Here is a 25,154-nt window from a genome sequence, read left to right as displayed (position 1 = left end):
GGGAGGGGAGAATACCAACACGGAAGGAAAGAAGGATTGAGTTAGGAGGAGGGGTGTCCAAAAAAGAAGGGGTGCTAGCACGGGGGTGTCTGGTGGCACTCTGCGTGTGTGTTTGCTTGTGGCTTATTTGTATATATGCAGATTCATTCAAAATATGCACATTTTAAACTGTCCATCAAACTGGAAAGAGTTGGGGAGTACAGGTGATGGGGGGGGGAAGGGAACCTAAACGACTCTGCTCAATTTAAGGTTAGTCTTTGGAGGTCCTACACTGAAGGGAGTGTTTTGCATGGGGGGGGGGAAGGGGGAGGCAGAAGGACGTGTGGGGCGGAATTCTAAGGGAGGAAATGGTGCCATCTGGGAGCGGTGAGAGAAAGGTCTTGTCCGCCAGGCAGTGGGGTGGGAGATTCAGGACTTCATGCTCCACCAAAACTCTGCTGTTTTTGCTTCACTTTGTCTGGAATAATTACCACCGCCAGGTCACCCCAAAATATTTTGCAGGCTGGAGCGGAGCACCCCCACCCCCAAGATGGAGAGTGCTGAAGGCTGGCTAACTTAATTTTGGCACCTATTTTTATTTATGTAGCACTATCAGTGCACATGGTGTTGTACAGAGTAAAACAATAGCAAGACCCTGCCGCATAGGCTTACATTCTAATAGAATCATAATAAAACAATAAGAAGGGGAAGAGAATGCACCAAACAGGCACAGGGTAGAGTAAAACTAACAGTAAAAAAGTAAGATTAAAATCAAGTTCTAAAAGCGTTAGAAAAAAGAAAAGTTTTTAGCTGAGTTTTAAAAACTGTGATTGAACTTGTAATTAAAGTAGAAACATCCACAAGTGCCTCTCCCTGGGAGTAAAAATGCAATAAGAATATAAATAATGATAAATCAAAGAACTAACCATTTGCTGGCCTTTCATGGCACTCAAAATCAGCTGCCTGGGGTAGTCCCTCCTTCGGCCCTAATACGGCCCATAAACATGAAACGAAAGTGGGTGGGTGAGTGGGACAAACTGCCTTTTTACCACTCTTGAATCAGGTTAATTGTGGGATTTAGCCAAAGGGCATTAATCAATTAGTGTCAGCGAGAAATGGTTGTTGGGTCCCACCCTAATGGGAGGCTCCCACATAATCTGTCAAGAAAATCCTGAGTTCTAATCTTAGATGCGTGGGATATAGGGAGAATCCTAGAATAGTAGAACTAGAAGGGGCCTATAAGGCCATCAAGTCCACCCCCCTGCTCGATGCAGGAATAGACAGTCTACACACTCTCAGAGTTAGCTTTGTTATTACTGCCTGTGTCCCAGGCTTAAATCCCTGTGTTTTGCAAAAAGTACAACTTAGACCCGCTTCCCGCAAGCATGCAGTTTGGGGCGTGGGCAGCCAGAATGTAAACCAGGTCAACTGACAGATCTCTGGGTCATTTGAGGCAGAACTCCCAGGGGTTCTGACTTTTAACGCGAGCAAACAGCTAATAGAGCCCATTCTGCCATGACAGGCCTTGTGCTAATGGCTTAGCGCTCAGCCTCAGTGTTCCTAAGCTGTAAAATAGGTATCGTAATTGTTAGCTTTTGCTTAGTTTTTAGTTCAGCTCCACTGGCCAGTTTTAGAGGGCTGTGTTCGAATCCCTGATCCAATGTGGATTTCTGTATATATCCCTGCATGGTTCATGGTGTTTGGCATATAATTTACTCCACTGTTGTGTGTCCGGCCCAGGTCGGTAGACCTCAGCACTTTAGTCGAAAACCAAAACAACAAAGATCCTGCAAGCCTGAAATCTGCCCACCCTGGTATAGGGAAAGGAGTCAAACTGGGGTTTCTGCAGGTGCTAGGTTCCAAATCCTCTCTCAGCTCGTGGAGTCTCCAACACTAGAGGCCTTCAAGAGGCAACTGGACAGCCATACTAGAACCCGGGGTCATCCCATGGAACTGATTGGTGGAAGATCCAGGACGAATAAATGGAAGGACTTCTTCACACAGCGCCTAGTTAAATTATGGAACTCACTGCCACAAGACGTAGTGATGGCCACCAATCTGGATGGCTTCACGAGGGGGCTGGATAAATTCCTGCAGGCAAAGGCTATCGATTGCTACTAGCCCTGATAGTTGTGGGCTATCTCCAGTATTCGAGGCAATAGGCCTGTGTGCACCAGTTGCTGGGGAACATGGGCGGGAGGGTGCTGTTGCACCATGTCCTGCTTGTTTATCCCTGGCCGATGGCTGGTTGGCCACTGTGTGAAAAGAGTGCTGGACTAGATGGACCCTTGGTCTGATCCAGCATCAGGGCACTTCTGTTGAGTTATGGCTTTAGAAGCTGATTAGTTATGGCACAGACTGGGTTTCTGGCACATAACCTTTTGTGTTAAGTCTCTGTCTGGGCCTTCCAGAGACTAGCAGAGATTACAGCGGTTCTCAGCCAAGTCAGCAAAGACGTGAATTAAGACAGAGATTTATGTAGGTTCAAATAAACCTTTTACTGGCAAATAAATATATAATTTAGTTATGGCAGTACAGATACAAATACTTACAAACGGTCAGTCAATACAGCTTACATCAAGTTGGGTAAGGGACATGGAAGTAACTAACATGAAAACACATTTACTTTTATAGACAACCTGTACAATGATGCAACTCCTTGCAACCCTTAATTGAAGACAATTAGTTAGACAATTATTCAATTATAACACTCAATGTCCAGGAGTAGAGTTGACCTTTAAGTTTCTGCTGAGTCCTCTGTTCTTCCAGATCCTCAGCAATTAACAAAGCAATGGAAAACATAACCAAGATCCATTCCAGGATCCAACAACTTCTTATGTTCATAAGTCAGGTATGCTTTAAGGTGGATTCCTGCATTGAGCAGGGGGTTGGACTTGATGGCCTCGTAGGCCCCTTCCTTCCAACTCTGCTGTTCTATGACTTTATGACTCCCCTTTAATGCCATTTCCTCTCTGCAGGATGCCGGAAGCACCCCTGTCGTTACCCGTCCTGATTCGGACCATCCGGAACGCACAGACCCAGGCGGAGGAACGGGAACTGGTCCAGCGAGAAAGCGCCAAGATCCGGGGAGCTTTCCGTGGAGACGAATCCGACACCCGGGCTTCCAATTTGGCCAAGTTGCTCTATATTCACATGCTGGGCTATCCTGCTCACTTTGGACAGGTGCAGAGCGGCATCAGTCACCTTACATTTATTAAGGCGCCATCCTCTGCATGTTTAGACAGGGAAAAAAAAAGGCCTACACCAACTCCCAGCATGCCCCAGCCAGCCATGTCTGGGGCATGCTGGGAGTTGTCAACTTTTTTCCTGTCTAAACATGCAGAGGACTGGGCCCTTATTTTTGTTATTTATTTTTACTTAATTTAAATATAGGTGTAGAGATAGTGAATGGCCCAAATAAGCTTCAAGTCTCAGTGGGGTTTTCATAGAATCATAGAATAGCAGAGTTGGAAGGGGCCTACAAGGCCATCGAGTCCAACCCCCTGCTCAATGCAGGAATCCACCCTAAATCATCCCTGACAGGTGGTTGTCCAGCTGCCTCTTGAAGGCCTCTAGGGTGGGAGAGCCCACAACCTCCCTAGGTAACTGATTCCACCGTCGCACTGCTCTAACAGTCAGGAAGTTTTTCCTGATGTCCAGCCGGAATCCGGCTTCCTTTAACTTGAGCCCGTTATTCCGTGTCCTGCACTCTGGGAGGATCGAGAAGAGATCCTGGCCCTCCTCTGTGAGACAACCTTTTAAGTATTTGAAGACTGCTATCACGTCTCCCCTCAATCTTCTCTTCTCCAGGCTAAACATGCCCAGTTCTTTCAGTCTCTCTTCATAGGGCTTTGTTTCTGGGTCGCCATATTCCTGTTTGGGGCATTCTAAAGGCTATTCTGCCTTGGCTCTATATGCAATTACCTCACCCCCAAACCTCTGCTGAGGCCCCCAAATGTCCCCATCAACTCATAAAGGTCCATGTGATGGGAAAGTTACATGCCTCTCATCAGGAAATCCTTCTTCCTTAGCCCAGATTTGTGGAGGCCAATTGTGATTTCTCAGTAGCAAAGGGAAAGTACACGCTGCACGCGCTCAGAAGCACTCTTGCGGGGACTGAGCTCTAAAATGGCATTGAAAAACAGTTTTTTAAAACATTTATTTATTTATTATATTTCTATACCGCCTCATAGCCAAAGCTCTCTGGGCAGTTTACAAAGATGAAATCATTAAACGTTGAAAAACTATATGCAAAACTTTAAACCGTAAAAGCATAAAAGTGGTCATACAAAGCCAATAGACATTTAAAAACAATTTTGAACTCTCAGCGAGGCGTAAGGATAGATCTGGGGTCAATTAAAAAACTCAACATGGGCTGTCAAATGCCTGGGAGAAGAGAAAAGTCTTGACCTGGCGCTGAAAAGATAACAATGTTGGCGCCAGGCAGGCCTCGTCAGGGAGATCCATAATTGGGGGGCCACCACTGAAATTCCATAATTGGGGGGCCACCACTGAAAAGGCCCTCTCCCTTGTTGCCATCCTCCGAGCTTCCCTCAGAGTAGGCACTCAGAGGAGGGCCTTTGTACGTGCTGGCTTAACTGGAGTTCTGGGCCCACCCCAATGAGTAGCAGTAGCTGGATTTGAGAGCTGCCATTTTAATTCCCCACAATGCCCCTGACCTAGCATTGCTGAAGGGCATTGTGGGAATTAAATGGTCTCCCCCTGCCCCCAATGGCCTGAGACATTCTGCTGCCTGAGGCAAAGGACAAGATGGCACTCTCTCCCCAGTCCACGTACAGAAGCTGGCAACTGGATCTTACTTCAGCCCTGGCAATGGGGCTGCTCTTCCACCACACCTGAGGCAGTAGGCTAGTTTAGGGAATGTAGGAAGGTTGTGAGGCACACAGAGCTCCATCCTCCAACAAAGGAAACAGACAGAGGACGTCTACTTGAGCGATTTATTGTACGCTCATGGCCACTCACGGAAGCTTGCAGGTCCTTTACATACTTATTGTTGTTCCCCGTCTCCCAAATGAAGAGGTAGGTAAGAAATAACAACAACAACAACAACAACAACAATAATAATAATAATAATTCTGTCAACCTCCAGGACATCTCCCGCGCCTTCCCCCCATAATCTCACTTTAAAAAGTTCAGAGAAAATGCACCATTTAAAATTACTGCAGGATATCGTGAGCCACTAGATGGCGATGTTTCATTTAACTCTATGGAGAATTGTCAAGAGGAGAAGTTTTCAATTACAAATCACGTGGTCGCTGTCTATAGGAGATGTGGTCAATGCGGAAAGACCCCAAAAGAGGAAAAAACTATGAGTACCGGCTTTTCCCGTTAATATAGAGACACTCAGAGAGTTTGTGAGGAATAGCCTGAAGGCTGCCACCTCTGCCCCCCTGCATCTGCCGCCTGAGGTGGTTGCTTCACTTTGCCTAATAGTAGGGCCAGCTCTGCTGCCATTTGTAGTTGTTACAAGGACTTAGATTAAAGAGAATGAACCCTGTTTCAAAGAAAAATGTGTTGCCTGGCTATTTGGCAACGCATTTTTAGTCGATTCTAACCAATTCATCGATTAAAGGATGCAGCCTGGCTATAATTCGTTTTTATTCCTCCTGCCGCAACCCAGATGGAATGCCTGAAGCTCATCGCCTCCCACCGATTCCACGAAAAGCGGATCGGCTACCTTGGCGCTGCGCTCCTATTGGATGAGAAGCAGGACACTCACCTTCTGTTGACCAATAGCCTCAAGAAGTGAGTGGGTGGACATTTTGAAGGGGGGAATTGTAGCAGGGGCAAGCCATCCCGTAGTGGGTGAAACCAGATATCAGGGAAAACTCAACTTCTTCGTTTTTGAGCTTATGATTAGCTGAATGTGAGCAACGTGGAATTTGGAGGTGTGGGTTGAGGTGTGCATCTGTAGGGGACGCTAGGAGCCCAGTTTGGGGTGCTGAGGACTTGTGGGGGGGGAAGCCCCCTACAATGTAGAGTGTGGGGGAAAACCTTGAGTCAAGGGGTGTCAGCTTTGGGGTAGCTTGAAAGTATAGCTTTGGGATATTGGCTAGCCCAGCTTTTCCCAACCCCGATGCCCTCCAAATGTGTGGGACCACAACTCCCATCATCCTCAGCCAGCCTGGCCAATGGAATGATGGGAGTTGTAGTCCAACACATCTGGAGGGCACCACGTTGGGGAAGCCAGGTCCAGAATACGGCCGTTCGCTTGAAACACGTCCGACTTTCATAGGATGAAAAAAATGGCGCCCATTGATGGGAAGACTGAGGGGTGGAATTTGCAGCAAGTGGTGCGGGTGGGGGGGAAACTGGGATTGAGGGGAAAGGAATAGAAAGTTTGGAAGCCCCACCTGGAGGGAGGGAGGGAGGGAGGGAGGGAAGCAAGCATTTGGGTGCCTGAAGGAAGTGATGGTGGCTGGTGGGGAGGGCGAGTGTTTGAGAGGATTCCTTGCCCTCCATTTTCACCCCTCTCTTTTTCTCTCCCCAGCGACCTCCTGCATCCCAGTGCCTGGGTGCAGGGCTTAGCACTGAGCACCCTCGGTTCCCTGGGCTCTGCGGCGATGCTCCGGGACTTGGCTGGGGAGGTGGAACAGCTGGCCAGGGTGGGGCAGCCCTCCGTGCGAAGGAAGGTGAGAAGCTATGAAGGGACTCCTGAAATCCTGACGCTCCCACGCTTTCCTTGTAAGCTTCTTATAAGGCTCGGAGGATGGCGACAGAGGGCCTTCTCCGTGGTGGCCCCGCAACTGTGGAATGAGATTCCCACTGAGGCCCGCCTGGTGCCAACACGGTCAGCCTTTTGGCACTGGGTCAAGGCTGCCCTCCACTCCCAGGCATTTCATGGCACATGATGCGGCATTTGTGCCAATTGTCTAAACAGGTCTAGTATTTTTTTTATTGAAACTGTTTTTAGCCGTCTAAATTGTTTTAAATTTTGGATATTTAAAGTTTTATGCTATATTTTATGCTGTAATTTTAATGCTGTATTTTATTATCTTAGGAATGGTTGTAAGCCTCCCAGAGAGCTTTGGCTATTGGGCGGTATAGAAATAAATAAATTAATAATAAGGCATTTGCTTTGGAGACTCTAACAGCCTTCCCCAACCTGGTGCCCTCCGGATGTGTTGGACTACAACTCCCATCCTGGCTGCGGTATGCTGGGAATTGTAGTCCAATACATCTGGAGGGCATCAGGTTGGGGAAGGTTGGACTCCTCTATCCCCCTCTTGAACACATCCGTTTGATCTGGTGATTAATTTCTAACCCATTGTTTAATTTCCTATGTAATGACTTCTTTGGTTGTGGTTGTTTTAAAAATAATATTTTTTTTTTGCAAGAAATGTCTGAAAGCCTCCCTCTAGCCTCCAAGATGGAGGTGAGTGGATGTGGGGGAATGAGAGGCTCTCTGCCCATATTCAGAGTTTCTCTTTACCCTATTCATTTGAAGTCTGGCTACAAATTAAGGGTTGCGTCCAGGATCTGGCTGTAGCCACTCAAAAGGAAAGAAAAATGCTCTGCACATGTTCAGAGGCAATGGTCTTTGATCAAAACCTGGGGTTTTAAGGGTTCTGCTAAACGCCAAGCCTGTGAGGCAATCCTGGAGAAGTGTAGGGGGGCCAGGGTCCTAGTCTTTAGCGAACCTCCTTTTCTCTTTATTAACTAGGCCATTATCTGTGCGGTACACCTCGTCCGAAAGGTGCCGGACCTCACGGACGCCTTCACCCCCCTCGGCGAGCAGCTCTTGACCGAACAAATTCACGGTAGGTGCCCTTGTCCGTTCAGCTCGTTGCCAAATTCCCAAATCAACAGGCTGGCGAGGAACGCAGGCAGTTTCACCCGTGTTGGGGTACGCTTCGGTTACTGAAACGCGTGACACCTCGCCGCGGAATGGGCGAATGGACCCTGTGGCTGAAAGCAGGTTTGCCAGGAGGCGGGATAATGAGAGAAGGGAGGCAAGACGAGCCCAGAGGGGCTTCCTGTGGCTTGGCAGAGGATCAGAAGTATGGCGGCCCCATGCCCAGTGGTGTCGTGGGTCAGGGCGCGCAGGGTCCAAGCCCCGGGATGTTTGCATTAGCAGGGATGCCGACATCTCCTGCCCACCCCCTCCCAGGCTACCCAGTTCCCTGAGCTGCAATCCTCGCCGTAGCAAAAGGCAAAATGCTATTTTCCAGCAGCGATGTCTTATTTTGAGCGATCGCCTCTTGGAATGCAAAAGATCTCGCGGCGGCTTGGTCTGGAACGGGCCGTGAGGACGCCTTCGCTTTGCAACAGGGGCAGATGGGAGTGGCCAGGAGGGGTTTGTTGATACGGACCAACACAGCTGCTTGCGTTTTTGGACTCTCCTCGGGGACTGTTACGATGAGCGTCTGCCCTTCAGTGCTGACCGCCATGCCGCCGCCTGTCATGTCAAGGCCTCCCAGGGAAACCAGAACTCGATTGACGCCTGTCTGTTTCTCTTCCCCAGGCATTTTGCACGGCACCGTCATGTTAATCGCGGAGATGTGCGAGCAAAGTCCCCAAGCCTTGGAACACTTCTGCAAGGTGGGAAGCCACGCGTCTCGCCTCCCCGCCTGTTAATCCACTGGGAAGAATTAGAATCATAGAATCCTAGAATAGTAGGGTTGGAAGGGGCCTCTAAGACCATCCAGTCCAACCTCCTGCTCAATGCAGGAATCCACCCTAAAGCATCCCTGACAGGTGGCTGTCCAGCTGCCTCTTGAAGGCCTCTAGTGTGGGAGAGCCCACAACCTCCCTAGGTAATTACCCTTGGCAAATACAGAAACAGGGGAACAGGGTACCTGGGGAGTGAGGGGACCCGGGATCAGTGCTGGGCAGGGTGAGCGAGCGGCTGCAAAGGATCCCCTGCCTTGAAAAATGGGGTCAAAGACGGAATTTCGACCTGTGCCGCTTGTCCCGCTGGAAAGAGGCCTCTTGCTGAAATGTCCTCTTAGGGCCACTGTGGAAAGGAGGCCTCCTTTGCATCCACCCTTCTGGTAGGCCATGTGCTTTGCATGGATCAAGTCCTGGGTTCGAGTCCCATGTCATCCATCTTGGGGAGGAGGGCCAGCCCAAATTTCTGCCAGGGAGCAGGGAGAGCACGGGGCTCAAAGGACTGTGGCAAGCCCGAACATTCAACAAATAGAAAACGGGAATTGTCTTTAACCACAACAGTGGAGGCTGGTGGCTCCGATGTCAGTGGGGCGGTAAATCTGCTCCGGTTTTCTGCCAGAACCAGCCAGAACTCTAAAGGAGCTAGAGTTCAGGATGGTTCTGGCGGAAACCCGGAGCGGATTCACCGCCCCACTGTCATTGCAGCCACCAGCCTCCACTGGAGGTCAGGGTAAAAATTCATGAACTCTTTCAATATATAATATGTACCCCTAAGGAATTATTAACATCATGCAGAAGATATATAACCAGGCTGTAGTCCTGTACACCAACGGAGTCTCCAATTTTGGGGGGCCGGTGGGCGCATTGGACATTTGAGGGAGTGTCTTGGGAACTCTCACAAAATGGCTGCCATGGAGTGGGGCTTACCCATTCATAAAATCACTGCCACGGTGGCTCACAAAATGTTAAGAAATAAAGTAAAAATGAGAACAGGGAGCCTGTTCGGTGCTGAGAGAGGTGTTGGGGACCCTAGTTATAGATCCATACCTGGGAGTAAGTCCCAATGAAGTCTAAAGGGCCTTACTTCTGAGGAGACCTGACAAAAATTGGGCTACTAAGTAGGGCAAATAAAAACTGGAACCCCTCCATTTCTAGATCAAAAATCCTTTCTAGATCAGAGTGGTAGGTAGAGACAGCGTGTACTGTGTACCGTGCGATCCCTGTACCGTACATCACGCCTAATGTACCGTGCGATCCCTGGGGCGGGAATTGTAGGTAGCCGGACGAGACCCCGATGCCTTCCGAGAGATGGGGATTGACTTTGCAGACTCTTTCGAGTGTTCCTCTGCTCAATGAACCTGCCATGTTCTTGTTGTTTCCCCTACAGTTTGTGCCCCGGTTGGTAGGGGTGCTGCGTAACCTGGTGGTAGCTGGGTATTCTCCGGATCACAGTATCTCTGGAATCAGCGACCCTTTTCTGCAGGTAAAAGGCCTCTGTTCGTGAACCACCAGTCTTCTCGTGAACTTGTGCCTCCCGCTCCTTTCACAATCTGAGGGAGATTCAAGACAACTTGCCACCTCCGTCCTGCATTCCCCAGGGCAGGGCTGTGCACGCGTGTGCGTGGTGGTGGGATATCTTGTACTTTCCTGTAGGATACCTGAGAGAGCGCCTTCTCCCTTACCAACCTGCCCGGTCACTGAGGTCATCCGAGGGCCTGCTCCTGGTGGTTCCACCTAGATCCATCCTCCGATTGGAATCCACCAGGGGAAGAGCCTTCAGCGTGGTGGCCCCCCTCCTGTGGAATTCCCTGCCTCTGGAGGTCAGACAGGCTCCAACCTTGTACTCCTTTCGGCGCCTCCTGAAAACATCTTTATTCCAAGAAGCCTTTCTTTAACATGCAACCTTGGATTACTGTTATTGCTTCTTTTAAATTTTGTTTTAACTGTTTTATTCTGTTTTTATTTTCATTTTACCTTGTACACCGCTCCGAAATTTTTCAATGGGGAGCGGTATATAAATATTCTAAATAAATAAATAAATAAATAAGATGTGTGTGAGCACGTGAAATACTGGTAAGGGCCATGTTTTGCATGGATATGGTTCCAGGGTCAATACCCAGTTGGAAGGGTCTTGAGGAGCAAGGGCTGAGATGGGCAACTCTTTCTCCAAGACGTGGGGAACACATCTGCCAATCCAAGCAGACGATACTGAGCGTGACAGGCCAATCGGCTGTCTCGGTTTCATAAAGTGGCCAGCATTACTATGCCTGCAACCATGGACACCCTTAGAACAGACGCCCAGAGGGGTGGATTACCTCCGCACAAGCTGAGTGGAACAAGCAAACTACACTTTCCTTCTCTCTGTCCTTTTCTCGAGACCCGTCATTCCTACCTCCACCTTCTCACCTCTCTGAGCCAACCCAGCTCCTGTATGCTATCATGCCCCGCCCTTCTCCACAGGTACAGATCCTGCGACTGCTGAGGATTCTGGGACGAGACAATGAAGACACCAGCGAGGCCATGAACGACTCCTTGGCCCAGGTGAATGCGAGACGGGTTGGGCACAGCTGCGGGCAAACATGTCTCCCTGTTTTGACGAACATTTGGTAGGCCTGGTCTAGAACATATGACCTAGAAGGGACTCTGCTGTTTTTTGGCTCATGGCTGGGCAGTGAAGTGGGACAGGAAGAGGCCAAGGTGAAGATTTTGGGGAGGAGGAGAAGGAAGGGAATGTCCTTAAAACTACAGCAGTGACGCCTTCCGTTTCTCCGTTCCTGCCCAGGTGGCCACCAACACAGAGACCACACGGAACGTGGGTAACGCCATCTTGTACGAGACGGTTCTGACCATCATGGGCGTACAGTCCACCAGCGGATTGCGGGTACGGCAGAATCTCACGACACGCACATTCCTCTGGCCTAACTGAGGGTCTGGTTTAGCTCCTCTTCCTTCAGCCTTCTTTGGGGACTGCTTGGGTTCCGTGGAAGCAAATCAAACATTTTGAGCTAGAATCAAGAATGTAGTAATTGCAGTTGCTACTCTTGGCTTCGTCTGTTGCTTCTCTGCTTGTCCTTTGCTCTTCTGGTCGTATTTATGGTACATTTTGGGAAATAAGGATGCTTCTCTTTTTTTCCGTACACAGGTTCTCGCTATAAATATTCTAGGACGCTTTCTCCTTAACAAGGATCGGAATATCAGGTAACACTCCTCCCACCTGCACCCACTCCAAACAACAGTGAAAATGAGGAGGAATGGTTTATTTATTTATTTACAATATTTATATACCGCTCCCCATTGAGAATTTGGGAATGATCCACGTAGGGGCTGATACATTTCCCTCACCCCGCTCCGGTCACCTGAAATTCGCTGCTGGTTAGTGAAGATTTTTGAGCCTGGTGGGGCAGGCCGCTAAATGCTTTACCCCGGCTCCTTAACATTTTGCGATTGGTTCCGGAAAATTTGTAGTCTTCCCAGTCTCGTGGTCCTGATAGCCGATGTATCAGCAGAGATCTTAATGGAGGAGTCATCAGGGAGGAGGAAAAGGAAATTGGTTGGAGAGTTGAGAGTCTTTGACTTGTCTTAAGGGGGTCTCCCCGCCCCTCTCCTGAAGAAATTGATCTGCCAGCCTTCCTAATTCTCAAAGGTCCATTTTGTTATGTAGACACAGATCTGGGAGGCGGAACATTCCAGAACCCTCACAGAAGGTCTGGTAGTTTTGTAGGTGTTGCTGTTCCTCGCAGGTACGGAGCACCTGTACTCAGATGATAAAGGTGTGTGTGTGAAAATGAGGATTGAATACAATTTTGGAAAAATCCCCTCATGAGGCAGGGTTCTCTTCCCCTTCTAGAATATGCACAAGGCAGCAATGCAATAAAAGGGCTATTACAATGCATGCAGAGTGACACGTTGCTTCTTTTATTTTCCCCATGAAATTGTGTGGAAGATTAATCCGACCGCACCTTTAGCTATGATTTGGTTGGATCCCGACGGCTCTAACAGAGTTCTTTCATAGGGCCACCTCTGGTCCCAGAAGCCTCAGCCATTTCATAGAATCACAGAATAGTAGAGTTGGAAGGGGCCTATAAGGCCATCAAGTCCAACCCCCTGCGCAGTGCAGGAATCCACCCTAAAGCATCCCTGACAGATGGTTGTCCAGCTGCCTCTTGAAGGCCTCCAGTGTGGGAGAGCCCACAACCTCCCTGGGTAACTGGTTCCATTGTCAGACTGCTCTAATAGTCAGGAAGTTTTTCCTGATGTCCAGCCGGTATCCAGCCACCCCTGCCCTAGAGCAGGAAGGGGGAACCGTTTTCCTATCAAGAGTCATTGACGCATTGAACAAATAAGCCGGCGGGTGATGGTGGGCGGAGCTAGATCTAGTGGGCGGAGCTAAAGAGGGCAGAATTTGCAGGCCTTCCCCAACCTGGCTGCCCCAGATGTGTCAGACCACAACTCCCACCGTCCTAGCATTTTCCGGCTGTGGATAATGGAAGTTGTAGTCCGACACATCTGGAGGACGCTGGGTAGAGATCAGGCTGTTCCCCCCTCCCATTTTTTTCTCCATGCCACCCTTTACCTCCTCTGCCTTTCAAGCATATATGCCTGAAGCAGAGAAAGAAGCGATTCCCAGAGGGGGAACTGTCAAACAAGGAAGGTGGATGATGCTGAAGGCCGCTAGGATTAGGCCAAAGGTGACTATGGCCTGTGGACTACAGGTTGCCCAGCCCTAGAGGGTTGTCTTCCACCTGACTGCATCTCCTTCTCCTTCTCCTCGAAGGGAAAGGGGACGTAGAAGAAATGCATGATGCAGCCATTTCCTGAGATTTATTGTGGGCGATCTCTGAGGCCTGGTTTCCTCTTCCTGCCTGGTCCTTCACACTCCCAAGAATGTAATGCTGTACATTTGTGGGTTTCCCTCCCTCTCCTTTCAGGTACGTGGCTCTAACATCTCTACAGAAATTGTTGCAAGCGGAGAACAGCGCTGTCCAGAGGCACCGATCCACCGTCCTCACGTGCCTGGCCGATCTGGACCCAACGGTGAAGAGGTGAGAGAGGCAGGAAGGGCGTCCGGAAATGGGAGAAGAGTAGTGGAGGTCAGTGGATCTGATGTTAACGGAGCGCTGAATCCGCTCCGGGTTTTAGTCAGAACCAGCCAAAACTCTGAAGGAGCTGTCCAAGGTGCTGGTGGCTCCGGTGTCAGTGGAGCGCTGAATCCGCTCCGGGTTTCAGTCAGAACTCTAAAAGAGTGATCCAAGGTCACTCCTTTAGAGTTCTGACTGAAACCCGGAGCGGATTCAGCAGCCCACTGTCATCACAGCCACCAACCTCCACTGATAAAAGAACACCCTCCCTCAACCCAGTGCCCTCCACATGTCTTGGACTACAACTCCCATTACCCCCAGCCGACATGGCCAATCCTGTCTCTTTTCTCCTCAGGCGCGCCCTGCAGCTTAGCCTGGCTCTGGTGAACAGCAGCAACGTGAGGACAACCGTTAAGGAACTGCTGGTGTTCCTTGACACCTGTGCCCCAGACCTGAAGTCGGACTGCGCTTCCGGAATATTCCTAGCCACTGAGAAGTGAGTCAGTTCTGGTCACTCCCTGCAGGGGGCGCTGCAGAGTTCTGGCCAAGGAGAACTCATGGTTGTGAGGACCACTTCTGTGACGGACCAAGGGTCTGAGAAATTCCTGCCTCTTCTCATTTTATCCCTGCTCCAGGTTTGCGCCCAACAAGCGTTGGCACATAGACACCATCTTCCAAGTTCTGACCATGGTAAGATGAAGGAGGAGGACTGGGGACGTGCTAGGATCCACGGGGCGCCCAGAGCGGTGTAGCCGATGGAAGAACCTTCCTCTCAGTGGGTTCTGATCACCTCAGACATTCTTAAAGTAGTTTCTCCAAGACCTTGTGAACTAGAAACTTTAAAATCAAAAGCTTAGATTCCCAAGGAACCGTGTCCTTTTCAAAACACCCACTGCCCTGCTTTTGACGTCTCGCTCAACGTGCTTTGTCCTTCCATGCTTTTAATATTTCTTTCCCCCTCCCTGTTTCCAGCCCCTCATTGGAACTGCCATTCTAAGTGTGTGGAAAAAGTGAGTTTTGAGGGGGACCGTTAAATCGCACCCCTCATGTAGATCCCCCAAGTAGCAGTCTAGTCCCTGGACGATGTCTTCGATATGGAAGAATTGAGTCATTGGGGGAGGACGAGAAGGAAGGATTGGTTTAACCCTTTCAGGAGAAAAAAGGTCCAAGCGGAGAAATCTCCCTGAGCAGGGAGCAAACATGGCATTCTCGGTTCCTCCCCTTCCCAGGCTGGTTCGTACGTGCGTGACGACGCAGTGCCCAATCTCATCCACCTGATCGGTGGTGCAAAGGAGCTTCACGGTTATGCTGTGCAGGAGCTGTACAACGCAGTGGCCCAAGATATCTCTCAGGTGAGTGTGTGATTTCGGGGCTGCGGTTAATTTGCCAACGTTTGGAGAAACTCGGGGCACAGATAGGATTGGGCTGTACCATTCCTAGGGCCTTCTGGGCAAAACAAGCAAGAAGGAGGCAAGGCCAGTCTGAGAGAAGTTTGCTCTTCACTCCAAGAAGGGTTGGTTCAACCTGAGTTGCCAGGCCACAACCGGAAGCTTTATAGGGCCAGATTGAAATCTATTGGCCCCCTTGTGTCACCTGACAACTGCGGACCTAGATGCTGTAATACTGCCCTCTGGCCAGCTGGTGGTGCTCAAGCAGACCAGCAACTCCCCCTCTTGGTGGAGTCCAGGGACTGTTGGAGTCCTCAGTTTGAATCCCTGAGAACCATTATCTGACCTGGAAATCCCCGCTTCCTCACTCGGGATAAAAGTAAATCCCCCAAAAAGGTCAGGATTTGCATTTAGCGGTATCATGTTCCTAAATTTGACGCCATGCTTAAAAGCAAAGAACACGGCGCTGCTTTGTGCTGGGAATAGTCCATCTAAGTCTTTGTTCTTTTCTGCCTGATATATTTTAAAATCTTAGTTGAGGTGCAGTTGAACCAGGTGTGGGGGCCAAACTGGTTCCCTGAAGGCCCTGCTCCCTGGCTCCACCTCCTTTCCCCAAATGCCAATCATTTCGTAATATCCCCCCCCCCCCATTCTAAAAGGCTGAAATTTCTCTCCTAAGACTTAGCTACTGGCAGGTAGAGCTTTCAGCTAAAATACACTCATATTTCTGGTACTTTGGCCCTCCGCACCACAGGAATACGGCCCTGAGGCTGAAATAGGTTCAAGTACCTTGAGTTGGGTTGACATCTTATCATAGAATCATAGAATAGCAGAGTTGGAAGGGGCCTACAAGGCCATCGAGTCCAACCCCCTGCTCAATGCAGGAATCCACCCTAAAGCATCCCTGACAGGTGGTTGTCCAGCTGCCTCTTGAAGGCCTCTAGTGTGGGAGAGCCCACAACCTCCCTAGGTCACTGATTCCATTGTTGTACTGCTCTAACAGTCAGGAAGTTTTTCCTGATGCCCAGCTGGAATCTGGCTTCATTTAACTTGAGCCTGTTATTCCGTGTCCTGCACTCTGGGAAGATCGAGAAGAGATTCTTGCCCTCCTCTGTGAGACAACCTTTTAAGTATTTGAAGAGTGCTATCATGTCTCCCCTCCATCTTCTCTTCTCCAGGCTAAACATGCCCAGTTCTTTCAGTCTCTCTTCATAGGGCTTTGTTTCCAGACCCCTGATCATCCTGGTTACCCTCTTCTGAACACGCTCCAGCCTGTCTGCATCCTTCTTGAATTGTGGAGCCCAGAACTGGACGCAATACTCCAGTTCTGTATTGCGCAATACTTGCAAATCTATGCTTTGTTTAGTACGTGTGAGCCAAAGAATGAAGATCCCCTCTTAGCCACGAAGCCCACTTGGGGCCAGTTGCCGCCATCTGTCAGATTAAGCTACCTCGCAAGGTTGTTGTGATGATAAAATGGGACCACCCCCTGCGTACGCCATCCTGAAACCCTTAGGTTTAAAAATAAAATGAGAGTGAATGGTTTTAACATGTGGACTAACGTCTTGGTGGGAGGGGCACTGCTCACCGTCTTTTCCCTTCCTCAGCAACCCTTGGTTCAAGTAGCCACCTGGTGCATTGGTGAATATGGCAACCTCTTACTGGACGGGAGCTGCGACGAGGTGGAGCTTAAGCAGGTAAGGAGAAGGGATGTTCTTTTCTTTAGGGATGTGCTCCGCTTCTAATCGGACCGGCGAATTAGAAGCGGAGCGGGGTGCTTCGCCTGCCCTTAAGGCGTAGGCGAAGAGGATTGGGGGGCCGGCGGAGCGTGGCGAAGAGGATCGAGGTGAAGGCGGATCCTTTGCCTTGATCCGGAGCTCCACCGGAAAGGTAAGTGGGGTTTACCGGGCCCTGCTGCTGTCGCTGTCGCCCACCCCCGCCTTCCTTTCCCTTATCTGCCTCCGTCTGCGGTCCGTCAGCTTCTTCAATTGAGCCCGCGGTTCAACCAGGAAGTCTGGGCCCCTGGTTGAACCGCGGGCTCAATTGAAGAAGCCGACGGACCGCGGACGGAGGCATGTAAGGCCCCCCTCCCCCTTGGTCCCTTACCGGGCTTTGCCTCCGTCGCCGCATGGGCGGCGATGGCGGCAGGGCCCGGTAACCCCCCCCGCCCTCCTCTCCCGGCCTTACCTGGTGCCACTCCCCTCCATTGCGGAGCTCCAATTCGGAGCCGGAGCTCCGCGGTGAAGAGGAGCGGAGTATGGGCGGAGCGGAGCGGGCCGATCTGAAATTTTTGGATCGGCCCATGGGGCAGAGCGGGGGGTCCATGCACACCCCTACTTTTCTTGACTTGACAGAGTTCCACGGCGTGTATAACTTGCTTCATGTTTGTGAGCTGAGCAGCAGGCTTTTCCCCGGTCTCCAGGATCCTGTTTTGCAGATATTTTTCACCCAGGTTTGTCCATCTGCGTCAATTTCTGAGCAGTGCGCAAATTACAGGTGAATTTGCGCAAATTACAGCCGAATTTGCACGAGTTCAGCTGCAATTTGCACAAATGGCCCAGAAATTTGCACAAACTGCAACACCTGTGGAAAAAATGTGCGAAATGCCTGGAAAAATCAGCAGACTGACCAGACGCTGTGCAGATCAGGTCGGGCGCCACAACCAAAAGAGAAGCAATGTCTGGGTGGGTGGGTGGGTGGGGGCAAACCCAAGAAAACCCATCAAACTCCCCATTGGATTTCTCCATCATCCCCAGTGAGAAGTCAGAACTTTGGGGTGCAAAGGAAGCAGCCAACATCAAACGGAGGAATTGACTCACCTGCTTCTTCGAAATTCCCTGCTCAGGTTCCCTCCCTCCCTGCCTTCTTGCCCCCTGCAGGTGGACCCAGAGGAGATGCTGTCCCTGTTGGAGCGGGTGCTCCAGTCACACCTGTCCCTGCCGGGAACCAGGGCCTATGCCCTCACCGCGCTCATGAAGCTTGGGACCCGTCTCCAGGACAACGCCGTCAAGTGAGCAACCTGTCAGCCTCCCCAACTAGGCCTCACCATTTACAACAGATCAAATTCCTCTCAGGGATGGGATTCTCTCAGGCCTATCTGCGCTACAGATTTAAACCAGTTTCAGATGCCGTGCTCTGTCCCTTTCCTCTCAAGAAGCCTTGGAACTGGAGCCTTGTCAGGTCACAGAGAAGTTATTATTAGAGGCCTATATCACCTTCATACGACTCCAGTCCTCAGTGTTTTTCATAGAATCATAGAATAGCAGAGTTGGAAGGGGCCTACAAGGCCATCAAGTCCAACCCCCTGCTCAATGCAGGAATCCACCCTAAAGCATCCCTGACAGAGGGTTGTCCAGCTCCCTCTTGAAGGCCTCTAGTGTGGGAGAGCCCACAACCTCCCTAGGGAACTGGTTATTTATTTATTTATTTATTTATTTATTACATTTTTATACCGCCCAATAGCCGAAGCTTTCCGGACGGTTCACAAAGATTAAAACCATAACAAAACAACCAACATGTTAAAAGCACAAATACAAAATACAGTATAAAAAGCACAACCAGGATAAAACTATGCAGCAAAATTGATATAAGATTAAAATACAGAGTTAGAACAGTAAAATTTAAATTTAAGTTAAAATTAAGTGTTAAAATACTGAGAGAATAAAAAGGTCTTCAGCTGGCGACGAAAGGAGTACAGTGTAGGCACCAGGCGGACCTCTCTGGGGAGCTCATCCCACAACCGGGGTGCCACAGCGGAGAAAGCCCTCCTCCTAGTAGCCACCTGCCTCACTTCCTTTGGCTGAGGCTCATCAGGTTCCATTGTGAAGTTGTTCCTGATGTCCAGCTGGAGTCTGGCTTCCTTTAACTTGAGCCCGTTATTCCGTGTCCTGCACTCTGGGTGGATTGAGAAGAGATCCTGGCCCTCCTCTGTGTGACAACCTTTTCAGTATTTGAAGAGTGCTCTCATGTCTCCCCTCCATCTTCTCTTCTCCAGGCTAAACATGCCCAGTTCTTTCAGTCTCTCTTCATAGGGCTTTGTTTCCAGACCCTGGATCATCCTGGTTGCCCTTCCCTGAACACGCTCCAGCTTGTCTGCGTCCTTCTTGAATTGTGGAGCCCAAAACTGGACGCAATACTCTAGATGAGGCCTAACCAGGGCCGAATAGAGAGGAACCAGTACCTCACGTGACTTGGAAGCTATACTTCTATTAATGCAGCCCAAAATAGCATTTGCCTTTCTTGCAGCCCTATCACACTGTTGGCTCCTATTCAGCTTGTGATCTACGACAATTCCAAGATCCTTCTCGTTTATGGTATTGCTGTAGTATTGTTTAAGTATCCGGTCTTCTCAATCCCCCTTTTGCGATTTTGATGCTTAATCTTTCCCAACTCCTTTATGCCCCTCTTCTGTGCTTGGAACAAGCATATCATGCAGCTCAGGGCCGGCCCTACCATAAGGCAGAGCGAGGCAGTCACCACAGGCAGCAGATTTTGGATGTCATGAAAGCGCAGCAAATTTTTAAGTTATTTACTGTGTTTTTATTGTATTTCTACTGCCAGGGATTTTTTATGGGATATTTTTTTGATACTCATACTCTGCTTCTACATCGTTTCTGGTTTTCTCTTGTTTTTAAGATTTTTAAGTTGGTATTTCAGTTCTTTTTATGGTCTTAATTTGTCGTGTAAATCGCCCAGAGAACTTTGGTTTTGGGGTGGTCTATCAATATTATAAATACATAAATAAATAATCATCTCTTCCTCTCCTTCTTTTTTTCCTCCCCCACCTGCACCAAAAAGCCGGATCCGGAGTTTAGTTTCCATTTATTGCAGCTGCCATGACATTGAACTACAGCAGCGGGCGGTGGAGTTCAATGCCCTTTTCCGGAAGTATGACCACCTCAGGTACGTCCTAGAAGCTGGTGGCTTGTTTTGGGGGGTGTTGCTGAAAATGAGGAGAGATGGGGAGTGAATTCTTCATCTCTTGTTTGTTAGAAGGGAGTAGAACAGGTATTGAGAGTTCTGGGAAACGCTATCCTAAAACACCAGGAGATGAAATCTCTTAGCACGCCCCTCGTTTTCCCTTATTCCTAGAGCGTCCATTCTGGAGAAGATGCCCTTGGTGGACAGAAGTGTCTACAGCGAGGAAGGAAGTGAAAAAGAAACTAAGGGAAGAGAGGACGTTGCCCTTAAGGTCCTGGAGGTGGCGCCATCCAGCCATCCTAAGCAGCGGGAGGAAACGAACCAGGTGGGCCATGAAAACGTTTGCCTTCAGGGGGCGCCATGGAGCCGGGACAGCCCTGACCTTGATGCGAAGCAAAACGGGGAGCCGAACCACATTGTGGAACTCTCCGCTTGAGCCAGGAGCAGGGCGTGCATGGGAGAACGTAACTCAGGTTACCGGCTGTGGGTAGAGATTCGATGCAAAAGTGGCTGCAGCGCCAGTCTGTGTTGCCAGAAGCAAGATGTACACACCTTAAGAACAACAGCTGGGAGGGTTTTAAACAGAGGCTGCCAAGTTGCCGACCACCAGGGTACCTTGGCCTGACTACTTTTGCAAATCACAGTGTCGTGATCATCCGTTCTTACATGCATCAGTTCAGGGAACACTAAACGGGTTACTGCACCATAAAAAGGCTGGGCTGAAACCGAAATAGAACAAATTTGGTCAAACCTGAATACAAGTCCTGGTGTGCCCTGGGGGCGTGGGGCGGACGCTGTGTGCCTTTTAAACTCCTCCCTCTTGTTCAGCCTTCGCAGCCCACGCCTAGAAGCCACAGCCGTGTTCTGGCCACGTCTCAACGCTCCCAGTGGGATTTCCTTGCTGTCTCCTTCAACGCTGCCTGTTTCCCTCTAGGTCTCTGATCTCTTGGATCTCCTTGGGGGACCCATAGATTCCTCTCCAGAGCAGCCCAGCACGGTCGCCCCAGTAATGGGATCCTTCCTTGATTTGCTGGGGGATCTAAAAACCCCAGGTACGTTGGTCCTTCCCTTCCACAACCTCAAAACAGCCCAGGTTGATAACCCCCATTCCTGCTGGTTCCTCAAAAAGACCCATCCAGGGGTGTGGCAAAGCGTCCCTCTGCCCTGCCCCACACCCTTTCTTTCCTAATATCTGTGTCAACAACCCTACAAGCATCTCATCAGGGCTCTCCTCTGCCTTTGTCAAATCTCCCCCGTTCATAGCAAGGGGTGGGGGGCTCTTCGAAGCTTTTCTGGATGTTATATTGATCTTCCGTGGGCAATGAGGACTAGAAAGCTGTTTTAATTGTATTGCCCAGCACTCTGTTCACACACGGGCCACCCACCTGCCCGTGGGAAACCCACAAGCAGGACAAAGCAACAGCACCTTCCCACCCATGTTCCCCAGCAACTGGTATACATAGGCATACTGCCTCTGATACTGGAGGTAACACATAGCCATCCGGACTAGTAGGCGGCGGCGACGTCGACGACGATGATTTTAACTTTTTATTTTTAGTAGTTCTGGTTACATAAGTCACTAAGTCCACATCAATTCAGATACAAATCACACGTTTCCACCTTGAGTGGATTCCACACACACCCTTAATATTGCCGTCCTCCTATCCACTCCAAAGGTCTGTATATAATAACGGGGGTGTTCTTTATTCAAAGTCAATAAACTTCTGCCAGACCCCCACAAATTTATCTTCGCCTAATTGACCTCGCACTTTCCTAATTTTTTCTGTCAATTCTTCCAGGAGGGCCATCTGCCAAACCCTTTGATCCCAGTTATCAATGTGAAGCCCTTTGCCATCCTTCCACTGCCTGGCAATCAGCCATCTTGCCACCAGTAGAAGGTGGCCTATTAAATCCTTGTCTAACCATTGATTGTCCAGTCCTTTATATGAATTTAACAGTGCTAGGTGGGAGGATGGATGAACCCATTGTCCAATTATTCACCTTTGGGCGTGACCACCACATCTGTATATATGTCCCGATTCCCAAACAACCTCTCCAACGTTCTGGGGATGTCCCTGGGCTCATCATGGATACTTTTCTTGGCATCAGAAAACGCTTCTTTTTATCTATCCTGAATCTCCCACCGATCCGCTTCGTGGCTTCTTGAGGGGATGCCTCGTGGTGTGGTCAACTGGCAAGGAGGGAACATAAAGGAATCCAGATTCTGGCTGAACATCATGAAAAACTTTCTGACTGTTAGAGCAGTATGACTATAGAACCAATAGACTAGAAAGGTTGTGGGCTCTCCCACCTGAGAGGCCTTCAAGAAGCAGCTAGACATCCATCTGTCAGGGATGCTTTAAAGTGGATTCCTGCACTGAGCAGGGGGTTGGACTCGATGGTCTTGTAGGCCCCTTCCAACTCTACTATTCTAGGATTCTATGTCCTGAACTTGGTTGACCGCTCACTTGCCCTCCATCCTCCTGTTCCACAGCCACCACCTCCTCCAGCATGGCGGTGTACGAACGAGACGGCCTGCTTATCGAATTCTCCATGGAGCGCCCCCCACTGGAACCCACCTTGCTGCTGATCACGGCCACAGTCTCCAACCGCACCTCAGACGAAATCCCTGCGTTTTCTTTGCAAGTGGCTGTTCCCAAGGTGACGTTTTCTTGATGCCCGGTGGCTGCCCACAACGCTGCCAAGCTAGGAACCCAGGAAGCTGCCTTAGAGGCCGTCAAGCCAGGGGCGTGTCCAGCCCAGCATTGTCGGCACTGTGGCAGCTTCTCTCCGGGATTTCAGGCAGGGCTTTTTCTAGCCCTTCCTGGAGATGCGGAGGATTGAAGCCGGGACCTTTTGCGTGCAAAATAGGTACTCTGCCACTGCGCTACAGTGCTCCTGTACCATCCTGAGATGCTTCATCATGTCCTGAACTTAAAAAAACGAAACACACGCTTCCTTTCCAGGGTGGGGTGGGAAGAATGTCCGTTTTGTTTTGTTTTGAAAAAAGGGGCATTTAAAAAAGGAAACGTACCTTTTGCTTGAACTCGCTTGTCTGTTTCTCTTGGCACAGTCTTTCCAGGTAGAGCTCCTGGCCCCCAGCAGCTCGACAGTCCCAGGCCAGGGTGGGCCTCCCATCACTCAACACATTCGAGTGTTGAACCCAAGGAAGGTAAGAAGCCCGTGAAGGGTAGAACTCCAGGATGGAAGCGGTGATGTCACCACGATGTCACTTCCTACCTGACTTTTCAGGCCAGGGCTCCCATTCTTGGTGTTCATTGAGCAGTATAGAAACGACCAGAGATGTAGACATTGGAAGCACTGATGCCGGTGGGGCGGTGAATCCGCTCTGGGTTTCAGTCAGAACTCTAAAGGAGCTATCCGGGATGAGAAAGCACCTTGGAGAGAGCTCCTTTGGATTTCTGCCCGGTTCTGACTGAAACCAGGAGCGGGTTCACCGCCCCAGTTGCATCAGACCCACTAGCCTCCTCTGGACGTAGAGGCAAATTTTGAAGTGCGGGTTCTCATCATGACTGTCCTCAGAGCCATGCCCCCCGAGGAGAGTCCAAAAATTCAAGCAGCGGTGTTAGGCCCTATAAACAAACCTCACCTCCCCAGGAACTGAATTTCCCCCAAAGTTCATTCGTCCATTCACATTCTCACACACCACCTACTGTGAGGATTGCAGCTAAACTCGGAGGGACTAGGAAAATCTGAGGGGGGTGGCAGATAACATCAGGTTCCCTACCCCCCAAAAAAGTACTGGGATTGCATCCCTCCAAGTCCTGGGTCAACTACACCACTAGAAGTGACACCACTGCTCCTGTACACTCCCCAAAAACAACATTGGATGTCTAACACAGGCACTGTCACCACGACTTCCTGTCTGCCACTTTATTGGTGACCTCACAGGGATGTTTCAAATACATTTTCCTCGGCTGAAGTTGCACCGTCTCGTTGCCTGTCGCAAAGATTGCAGTGATGTCACTTCCCCCCCTCCGAGCTCGTAGGGTGACTTCATCTTGGTAGCGGAGCAGCCACCAGTGTGACATCACTTCCTGTTCCTTCAGTGCACCTACCTTCCTTAGACGCTGTTCCTTCAGCTGCCTCAGTACTGGCTGCCCAACTTTTTTCTTTGGAGACGTCCATGAACAGACACCACCCTAGTCTTAAGGACTAGGGACTTGGCTCTTGTACAGATCAAAGCTGGGATTTTCCACAATGTTGACTCCTGCCCCCAAACTAACAGTTGCAATTTGGCAGAAAGGCATTTTTCTTGTTTAGAAGCACAGAGCTGACACAGCGTTACAGATGTTTTTATTCTTTTCTAACCCCAGCTCCCGCTCCGGATGAGGCTACGGCTCGCCTACACCCTACCTTCGGGGGTTCCGGTACAGCAGATTGAGGAAATCAACTCATTCCCAGAGAGTGCCTGGAAATGAACAGTGTGTAACAGACTTGCACCTTACTTGCACTAGGGGTTCCTCCACAACGCTCTCTCTCCAAATCCAAAAGAAGACCCATTTTATTTTAATTTTCGCAGTTGCAAGAGCTAACCACCAGGTGGTGACTTTATTCCATCTGGATCCCCCTATTGGTACACGAACGCACATGCACCCGGCACTGGGCGTGCCAGTGGGTGTGTTAACAGAGAGGGCTGTGGGGACTGGATCAGGAGAAATCTGGGGTGTGGGGGGGGGGGGGTGGAGTTGGTGCTGCAAACAGTGGAAGCTGGTGGCCCCCGATGTCTGTGGGGCAGTGAATCCGCTCCGCGAATTCACTGCCCCGCAGACATCGGGGGCCACCAGCTTCCATTGCCTGTAAACGTTTTTGAAGACAGATACCAGAGGCAAAGTGAGGCCAGAGAAATAGGGCTGGCAGGGGGTGGGGGGAGACGAAGGGAATCCCTGCCTCCGACGGCTCTTTTTCTCACTCCCAACTGCCGGGAAATCAATTCAATTGATCAGCTAGACGTGGAAATTCCACAACAACCGAGCGAGACTAAATGGAAATCAATGAAGATAAAGAGAGGGAAAGGGGGGGATTCTCCAATAAAAACAACCATGACACCACCAATCTCTCTTCATCGCCCAATTCAGTTTTTCTGCCCGGAGAGCGGCACAGGGCCAGTGCTGGGATGCCCACCTGCCCGCTCCCT

At 50.0% G+C, this 25,154-nt stretch overlaps 1 protein-coding gene across 1 annotated transcript; it reads left to right on the top strand.

Moving 5' to 3' along the window:
- The first annotated feature begins 230 nt into the window (after positions 1–230).
- AP1G2 (adaptor related protein complex 1 subunit gamma 2) lies at positions 231–24,622 on the top strand. Its single transcript, XM_063138490.1, has 22 exons — positions 231–249; positions 2,958–3,162; positions 5,621–5,745; positions 6,491–6,632; positions 7,664–7,760; positions 8,465–8,541; positions 9,998–10,093; positions 11,071–11,151; positions 11,393–11,491; positions 11,753–11,808; positions 13,539–13,652; positions 14,044–14,184; positions 14,324–14,378; positions 14,918–15,040; positions 16,684–16,773; positions 17,956–18,086; positions 19,874–19,978; positions 20,168–20,321; positions 20,931–21,048; positions 22,491–22,657; positions 23,070–23,168; positions 24,334–24,622. Exons 2-22 carry the CDS (start codon positions 2,959–2,961, stop codon positions 24,436–24,438), a joined length of 2,379 nt encoding a protein of 792 aa, XP_062994560.1. The 5' UTR covers positions 231–249; position 2,958; the 3' UTR covers positions 24,439–24,622.
- The last annotated feature ends 532 nt before the right edge of the window (positions 24,623–25,154 follow it).

This window comes from Elgaria multicarinata, chromosome 11 (genome assembly GCF_023053635.1).
Source record: "Elgaria multicarinata webbii isolate HBS135686 ecotype San Diego chromosome 11, rElgMul1.1.pri, whole genome shotgun sequence".
Lineage (NCBI taxonomy): Eukaryota > Metazoa > Chordata > Lepidosauria > Squamata > Anguidae > Elgaria > Elgaria multicarinata.
Note: the sequence above shows the minus strand (reverse complement) of the source record. Positions and strands in the feature narration are given on the sequence as shown.